The 9,786-nt window shown below is 42.0% G+C and overlaps 1 protein-coding gene across 1 annotated transcript in view; it reads right to left on the reverse strand.

Annotated features, from left to right (window-relative positions):
* The window catches only part of PKDCC (protein kinase domain containing, cytoplasmic), a 30,261-nt gene extending 20,752 nt beyond the window's left edge, over positions 1-9,509 (reverse strand). The window contains exons 1-2 of the mRNA XM_009330205.1: positions 9,411-9,509; positions 1,759-1,881 (exon numbers count right to left, since the gene is read on the reverse strand). Of these exons, the coding sequence (XP_009328480.1) occupies positions 1,759-1,881; positions 9,411-9,509 (222 nt within the window). The remainder of the gene's footprint in view (positions 1-1,758; positions 1,882-9,410) is intronic.
* Positions 9,510-9,786: the final 277 nt, after the last annotated feature.

Consider the following 9,786-nt stretch of genomic DNA (forward strand, 5'->3'; position numbering starts at 1 on the left):
TATGGGACACCAGGCTTGGACCACCCTTTCCTCCCTCTGGAAGGACACAGGATTCATGCATGTGCCATCCCGCAATATGCCCCTGCTCCTGCACTGGCAGCCTCTGTGACCAGGCTGAGCCCCGATGGGCTGCTGCCCCTGGGTACCTGTGCCAGCCTGGGACTGCAAATGCCTCTGTAGGACAAGCTTTAAGCACACAGATGAAGGCTTTGCTCAGTATCACACAGCTCTGCTGAGCGCAGAGGTGCTGATCTGGGGAGCAAGCTTCCTGCCGAGTCCTTCAACACAAGGAAATTATTTGTAGGAATAAGGTCAATATTTATTTATGCAGACGTTTTCAGGTCTGGACCACAAACAAGTCTCACATATCAAGAAGATAGAGTTTTATCTCCTCCTTCTTCTCTGCGTTAATTGCATCCTAGACAAGCTAATGAGCATGACGTTATCTAAGACATCATTACAGCGGTCACAGGAATGTTTCATCTGTAATTCCACCTCTGTGAATCAGCTCAGCACCTTCATCTAACTCTCCTTCATCTCCCTTTGCAATTACTCACTCAGAAATATCCATGCTGGAAGGAAACTTTCCTGTTTATTACCCATAACCTAACAGATCTCTTGGTCATTTACTTTGTACGCAGTTGCCATCACAGTCCGTTATTTGCATTCCCTGGATCAGATGAGCCAAAGACAGGTCCTGTATTTCGGGAGCCGTGACGAGTACCTCTACCACTTAACTAAGTACTTCTTTCAGGAAAAGGGAGCTGAAGCTTAGCGCAGGGAACACATTTGCTCCATCTATATTAGTAAAATAAACTCTGCCAGGGAACATTCCTAGGCACAGAAACTTAATCCCACACGCACACTTGCTAGCACGGTCTCTGGCCCGGGTCTGACCGGGACCAAGGCTGCTCTCCCGCACAGTCCCCAGATGCGACCCGGCACGGCCCAGGGACCATTTCTGATGGGCGTCCTGCGTGCAGCCGCCCAGCCTTCAGGGAGAGCAAGAATTCAATAGTACAGACGTGGGCTGCACACCTTGCTGGTTCGTCTCCGAGATCAGTCAGGCCTACTTTTAGTTTTCTGGTACAGATGTAGCCATGCAATCCAAAGCGTTTTAGATGAAGACTGCTGCTGCCTTGCAACGTCTTAGGGAGTTAACCTCGGCCGACGACACATCCCAATATACACTGAACGAGACAGCGCTGTCTTGATCAAAGCACTGCTGCAGTCTGGCTTCATTTTGGACAAATTAAGTGTGACCTTTGTGCTCCTGGTAAACTGCCAACGCGGTGGACAACCCGGGCTTGAGATTTGTGTACATTTATTTCACTCTTCCCCCAGTAAAAGACAAACAGAGCAGGAAGCAGTAGAAAACAATTAAAAAACCAACCTATGATAAGATCAGGAGAGAAATGTAACATCCTCCTATTGTTTAAATCCCAGTTGCAGAGCACAAACCTCAATGCCAAAAATCCTGGGCCTCGAGCTTTAACAAGTAAGAAATGTTTGAAGCTATCATGTAAAAAGCATATAACCGGCTACAATTAGATAACATCGACAGACAAAATAGCACAATATCTTAAACGCTGCTGAAAGGGAATGCTAAATGTTGTTTCTAAACCGAGATGTAATCATAACCGAAGCAAACGTTTAATAAATGTGAATTGCACTCATAGTACATAACCCATTTCATGCTTGATGTTATTTTGCATTCATCGCTCTCTCAAAAGTCCTTTTAAAACAGTTGTTACTCACTCGAAATCTGTCTTCCCAGGAAGTCTGTAAAAGCTGAATCATCTCTAAAGGCGAGCCTAGTTCAGTGATGGTCGTCAGCGTGTCTGGGATGTCATTGCTATCTTGGTAACAATAGCCATAGAGCTGAAAAAAATCACAACCAGGCACTATCAGTGTAACGTATCTTGGCATGTTTTTACATTTCTCCGTGGATGAGGTGCAAAGTGAGCATTTCTTACACGGCTCTGAGGTCTACACATTGTATTGCCTTGAAGTCCGCCCAGTAGCTTTTGTATCCTCTCATTTGAGTGACGCTCCCTTGAAACTCCCAAATTAGCTAGCAGAGTCTCTTGTGGGCATCGTAACAGCACAAGGCCAGTGAAGTGCCCGCTGCATACCCCTCTGTACAGGATCTTATACCAATGAATGTTTAAGAGAAAAAAAAAAAGATTAAAATATCCATGAATGCAGAAGCAGAATTCTATTTGAGGAAAAGTAGTTTAGCCTATGCAATACTTGGCTAAATAAGACTGATTTTCTGCTCAAAAGACATCACAAAATAGCTTTTAATGACATTTCCCATAGGACTACTGTTTGTGCATTGAGTGGCAATGTGTATTTCAATGACACGGTAGCTTGAAAAGCAATTGAAATGCCAAAACTTATCTTTTCCCAGACAGAAATTGCCTCTCACTATACTCGGTGGACTTTTGTGTGCAGTATCGTTAAAGAACGGCAAATACTCCAAAATATTATCTGCCAGTAGCTTCTTCAATTTAAAAGCATTTAAGTGGCAATTTTGGCCATGCTCCAGCTCCTTCTTGTATTTACTTTCCAAAGACATTTGAATGATTAATTTTCACTTGCACAAATAATTGCACAAGAAGAATATTTAAAGACTGTGGAGAAGAGATGTCTTGCTTTATATGGAGTGGGACAATGTCTGACAGGGCTGGGGGACAGGCTTTTACAAACTCCCTGCCAAGCCCTGGCAGAGAGGCAGTTAAATGAGCCTGATAAGGATCTGATTGCAACTTTCCAGCCAGAACAGCATGCACATGAAATAAAATTAAATGTAATCTCTGCCCCCAGTCAAATAAACCATACAGTAAAAGGGTCTGTGTGAAAATGCAGCATTAAAAAATGCCCTGCTGCTATTCCTCTACTGCCTTGCCCTGAGTAATTTGACTTTTCAAACCTCTCAGTTTTAAAAAGCTCAGGGAAGATGATGGGGGTCTCCTCTGAGCGGAGGGGACTCGGATATGGCCCTGCAGAAGTAGCCAGGCTCATGCAGACAAGAATGGTGACCGACCCTAATTCACCAGGAAAGCAGAGAGCCAGACTAGAAAGTGCCATTGCTGGAGGGAGCGGGGTGAGGCTGAACACAACCCCTGTGAGCAGATTCGAGTATCAAGCACATTCTTACGGCTTGTGACCCTCCCAGACAGAAAAGCAAAGACAGCAGTAAATACAGCGTTTGTTATGAACCGTTCTGCTAGCTCTGACTGTAGCTGTCTACATTTAAAGGAAAAAAGGGTGCCAAAAAATGTAAAAGAAGTAAACAATTTTTCTTTTTGGTGTAAAAATGGTGCTGCGTTTCAAAACAGCTGCTTAAACATGGACATCAACCTAAACAAAAAAAGAGCTAGAAGATTTTATTTTAAAACATGCCGAAAAGATTTTGGCATCGATGCACAAGAGAATTTGTGATAGATGCCAATATGAACATTTGAAATAGGACAAGGGACCTTTCTCTTTACGGCCACAACCATGACAAAGATTGCAACAGCAATCATTTCTTAATCTAGAGCCATTCAGGCCAGACTTGGGTTTGTTCCTTAGCATCCGTGACGCCATTTTTGTGCAGCTTATTGACAGGAGTTAAATCTTTGTGTGCCGCTAACTATCTTAGAGGATCACATCAGCACAATTCTGTTTAAGCCTTCTGAACTAACAAAAAAATGAAATTAAATTAAAATATTTAACACAATATATATCTTTTCTCAGAGACAAGCTGGATTCTGCTGTTCTTACGAGGTGTTTCACGTCTCTCTTGCGTGGGGGTGTGGGGGCAGACTAAGAAGGCAAGAGGCAGCTCGGTAGGTTTGAAAACCCTCACTTCTGAGTGTCAAAATCTAACATCTGTTTCCGTATCATCTGCAGAGTTTAGTGCTTGTCTTCAGCGCAGTAATACTATCCGTTGGGGAAAAAGCCATACGGGAAATTAGCAAGCAATCCAGACTGGGAAATGACAGTACCGCAGTCACTGTTGGTTCACAGTAACACTGAATACAAAAAAGATCTCAGTCTTCATTACGCATTCTCAACGTTTGTGAAAACCATTCCAGGGACAGAAATATGGACGACAAACAACAATTATACGTTCATTTGATTATAAAAACATAACACATACATATCTGTACACACTAAATATTGAGAAGTTTTCTTACTATCTATTTATGTGCATATGAACACAAAAGTAGAAATGAATTACAGTATCTATTTGTGTCTATTTTATCTCAATCCATGAATGCCAATAGTAATAATAATGATTTAGATCTGTTCTCAAGAGAGCTGGAACTTCGCTCGCAAGTAATTCTTTCATTTTAGTATCCAATTTGTACCTTGGCAAAAGTCTTCACTGCCCAAGTATCTGAGTATTTGGTGTATATTTTACTATATTAATACCCATTTAATCACTTCAGTCATTGTGGAAGCTTAAATGACCTGATCCAGTTTTGGTTTCATATTAAACTGCTCTTTATTCTCACAAGAAAATTTTCTTGCGTAAGTACTGCTGAACTTAATCAATCTTACAAGCTGAAAAACAGTACTGAGCAAGTTAGTGTAGGTCTAACTCAAAAAATATATAATCCAACCTGAGCCCTTTATTGCTTTTCCTTAAGTGAAACCTCTCCAGATGCAGTGTTATTACATAATTATATAGAGTTATAAAAGCACAGAAGTCTGAGATATAAAGGATTTACTGGGCCGTACTTCTACTTTTCTAAACGAACTCCTGAAACTAAATGCAAAAATGCACATGTAATTACGTGGCCATATTTGTATGTGCAATTACCATGATTACAAACTGGGCAAGTCCCAACAGCCAGTTAAGCATCTAAAATGGTTACATTCATCCCCTCCTGATGAACCACCACCCAGCATACAGATGTTACAAAGTACAGAATATATATAGATGCAAAATATTCCAAGACAGTAATTCTTAGGCCTTTTGTTTAAGCAGCTGACTTATTAAGAGACAGAAACAAGTACAGAGGTACTACGCAAAATACTTTTTTTTTCCCCCTTCCTTTTGTTTTTGTCCAATCCATTTTAAGGTCTGAAATGAGACAAAATGGTTTGTATTCCCAGACGGTGAAGTAAGAAACAGATAGCTGGATGCATACAATAACAAGAAAAATAACCACACGGGGAAACTGAATATAGCTGGAAGCAAAAGATGAGCCAAAATATCTCCCCTATCTAAAATTCTATTAGGTTGGACATCATTCTCAGCGTTGCAAAGCTACACTTTAGATATATTCAAGAGTGATGGTTTTCATACGCCTTTTCAGCATGGTTCCAATTAAATGAATGGAAAGAAATACAATCCCACATCTTTTTGCTATCTCGAGTCACTGCATTTAAATGCCACCCCAATATATTTTTGTGTAGAATCTAATAGCAAACAGTCACAATAGTGGGATGCCTTTCTGTCTGTTTAGAAAAACATATGCCAGATATGAAATGTTGACCTGTTCTCACATCATATGCCGTAATTCATTTCGAGTAGCCCTGTTTACCGAATCCTTCCCTCGCTGTTTGGATTTTCTCAGTCATAAAGGCTCGGTCCTGCATTAGCCTTTATGCACCCAAAACTCCCGCTGACTTCAATAGTTTTTAGGCACGTTGGGCACACGGGGTCAGCCCCTGCGAAAGCTATATTGCTTTCTAGAAGCCCATATCCCTACAGCCGGTCAGTTCACCTCCCTTTACAATTCCCTTTTACTACAAATTATGGGGACAGAGGTGCCCCTTTCAGAGGAGCTGGGGCGGGGGGGGGAGGGCGAAAGCAGAGGTCAGACCCTACACAAAAGCCGACAAGCTTACTGAATAAAAACACAAAATAAAGGAGCTTATTAAGCTGTCATCAGCAGGCTAAGTCTGTGCAAACAACGGGCCCTCCTGCATTAGTGTAGGCACCCTAGCCGGATTTTCAGAAAAATAAATATCAAGCCAGAACCTCCACCAAAGTGTTACATTTCATTTAGAGAGGTTGCTCAGCCGGGAACGGGGGGCCTGGCCACCTTCCCCAACCGGGACTCGGCCGGCTTGGCTCTGCCCGACTGCCGGGCTGCGGCACAACCGCTGCCCCGGCTACTGGAGGGCAAAACTCCCCTGTAAAGATCAGGCCATTTTCCTAACAATTACAACACACCGTGAATCTTTTTCTTTGCCTTGCTAGGTTCTACCCTTGATGTTGACAAATTTTAGATTTTTCTCTACAACCATAAAAGCTGGAAATTTCCCCCTTTTTTCTTTAACGAACATGAGATTTCCATGACTCCAGGAACAGGAACTTCGAGAACACTATTTCCAGCTGTAATGTAAGTGACACACTCAACTGCATTACATCAGAAGTAACTTCTAGAAACCTAATTCTCATCACTTTTCATCCGGACTTGCCCAAACTAACTACAGTAAGGCCTAGCTGCTGCCCACAATAGAAAAGGGCAATTAAAAAAAAAAATCTCACTTCTATGAAGAGCAACAGTAGTCAACACTTGCCACAGCCTTTAATTTCAAGAATACATGGGCACACGGTTACTTAATCAAAACTCCTTGTGTCAAGACTGTATTTTGTAGTGACTTGGTGCCCAGGGGAAATAAAAAGCTCCCTCTGACATTGCTAGCCATTTGATGAGCCGTTTGTTTGAGCTGCTACATGTCAAAAGCAGAACAGCAGATTTTTAGAAGCTCTTGCCCCTTTATTGCTATCAAAGTGAATGTAATATTTTTTATGCATCCAATACTTGGATCCACCTTTCATTCCTGGAGCACTGGGACAGTCCCTGCAAGAGCAGGAACATACCACACTGCTTGATACAGCTATGATTTACCAATACATGTTTTGAGACGTCTATGTCACTCTAAGATCTAGTCAGCCCTTGGGCTTTAAGTATTTCCCTTCATTGCTGATGGTATATACATATATAAATATACACATACACACAAGCACATATATGTATATATTTGTGTATATATGATATATATGCATATGTGTGTTTCTATATATAATATATACACATATTTGTACATACATTTTAATATGTTTTTTATATATTAAAATATTTTTATATCTTGCCATACCTAGTCAGCCCAGAAGCATCTGCAAACCTGTAACATGCATCTCCCTGGAAAAAGGATGGGTTCCCTGAAAGGCCTAAACTTTATTAAGATCGATCCAACATCAACCTTCCTGCTACAGGATATATAGAGATGATGCACGAAAAGTGTATTGATTTTCCTCATTGAAATCTAGCAATCAAGCCCTGCCAAGTGCTGAGCTTCACTGGAAAAAGACTTTCATACAGGGTGTCCCCAGCACCACGCAGAACCTTTTAAGAGCAGGACCAAAACTGTGTGCTGACAGCTGCGAGGCAGGGTTTCCTCTGCTGCTGGATACTGGAACCGAGAGCAAGCAGTGGGTAATTCAAATATTGAACTCTAAATTCACAGCTCTGCCTAGGCTTTTATTTACAAATGCATTATTACGATTAGCACTAAACTCCAGAAGAGCTAGAAGGTACAAGAATCTCATACCTGGCACTGTTACTAAACATGGAAGTTCATTAATAGAAAAATTGGCATGTATTACTTAGAAACACACACGTATGTATATCTAACCATTTCTGTTAGTATATCCACAGAGGTCCACAGACATCTCCATATATTTTATACGTATATGTGTGTATACATATCCATATATACCTGCTGTTCTGACACATATTATCTTGGCTATAATCTTATGATTTAGTAACGTTATCTCCGTTTTACTCTCCCTGCTTTCCTTACACTCTGAAGTGGAAAATTCCTCTACTAAAAACATTTACAGCACTTTGAATTTGCATTGCACTGCACAAGCTCAAGGCCCAACTCTGCAAATATTTAGTCACACAAGTAGCCTACTCTTGCAAAGCCTTCCAGTGAAGACAAATATATCACTCATACAACCATGATTTCAATGGAAACGGGCTGGTATCACTGGAGGTGCAGTTCATTATCTTGTAAATAGCCAGACCAGAAGCTCCCCTGACCTCCATCCACAGGACTGTATTCAGTTCCCCTGCGTTGCCAGATTAACCCTTCGTTATGATGTGATTTTGCATTACAAAACTATCAACCTCTGTGCATCGCATGTGTGGAAAAGCTTGACTTGGATTCATTAGACCCATCTGTATAATTCTTCTTTCTGAGGTGCCTGAGCCATATCACTGTGTACTTTAACATGGCAAGCTTTAAAATAAGCTAGGAGTCTATCTGCAGCTACAGAGTCCAAGAAAAAAGCAACTCTTTCCAAAGTATGTTGTTCCACATTTGGCCTAAAACAATATAAAACATCCATGTTTGGTGTCTACTACCTAAACTGAGTGGTTCAGCTGAGTGTGACAAAAAATAACAACTCCTTTAAAATTAGTCTAGAGTCAATATTAGTATTAGCATAGTGCCTGTGAGAACTAGTTCTTGTCAAGTTTTTAATGGCCACCACAGAAATGAAAAACTGCAATGGGAGTTAGATGCCACAAGGCACTGAACTGAAGCATCAGATGACTGTGTTGGCACAAAAATCCATGAAAAAGACCTTTAAAAAAGCCAGCTTGTATGTCTGACACAGACACTTCATAAGCCAGGGCTGCAACACTTCTAAGTGTGGGTCAGCTTACGTCTGAGTCCACCAACACTCTCTGTGTCTGCGCAACGAGCAGAGGGCCAGAGGAGCAGAGCTCTGCCCTTCCAGGGGTCATCTCCTGCCTCCTTGGCTAACCACCACAGCCCTACCGGCCCTTCCCAAAATATGGCTGCAACAAGAAGACAGAGCACGTACAAAAGGCCCACAACCATCTGTTGCAGGATAGGATAGGATAGGATAGGATAGGTTCAGTTGGAATAGGATAGGATAGGATAGGATAGGATAGGTTCAGTTGGAAGGGACCTGCAACGATCATCTAATCCAACTGCCTGACCACTTCAGGGCTTATCAAAAGTTAAAGCATGTTATTAAGAGCATTGTCCAAATGCCTCTTAAACACTGACAGACGTGGGGCATCGACCACCTCTCTAGGAAGACCATTCCAGTGTTTGACCACCCTCTCGGTAAAGAAATGCTTCTTAATGTCCAGTCTAAACCTCTCCTGGAGCAGCTTTGAACCATTCCCACTCATCCTATCACTGGACACCAGGGAGGTTTACCTAGCTACCTCACATTTGGGGGGAGGGAGGGAGTGAAAAGAGAAACTCTAAAAAACATGTGCTTTCCCTTGCAATTCTGCCCTCGTCGTAACTAATTTCCAGGCCAGGATACTCACAGGATGGAGTGGCCTTGTTCACTCATTGTCATAGGCTGCTTGCCTATGAAAAAAGGCAAGCAGCAAGGGAGAACTTGATCGTACCCACAGCATCCCGTGGCGATCAGTGATCTTCCCGAGCCGCTGCGCAAAAGGAGCAGCGCTGGGCTCCCCTGAAGGAAACTGGATGAGGTTGCAAGTCATCAACTCCCATAAAGGAGGCAGAAATTCAAACCAGAGTCTTCTGGAATTATTTACATGGCACATAAAACTGAGAAGCAATCATAGAAATCATTTAACAAATGATTGGGATTAGTTTTATGAATGCTGCTTTCAAAAGGACGGACTATGTAGCCCTTTTAACTTATGTGATGGCACGTGCCTTATGGAAAGCTGCTCCTGCCAACAGCTTTGCAAGTTGAACACCCTCTGCCATCCCATGCAATTCAATGGGGAAACCCGTTATTTGGCGACTTCAGCA

The sequence above is a fragment of the Pygoscelis adeliae genome, unplaced genomic scaffold (genome assembly GCF_000699105.1).
Source record: "Pygoscelis adeliae isolate BGI_AS28 unplaced genomic scaffold, ASM69910v1 Scaffold308, whole genome shotgun sequence".
NCBI classification, from domain to species: Eukaryota; Metazoa; Chordata; class Aves; order Sphenisciformes; family Spheniscidae; genus Pygoscelis; species Pygoscelis adeliae.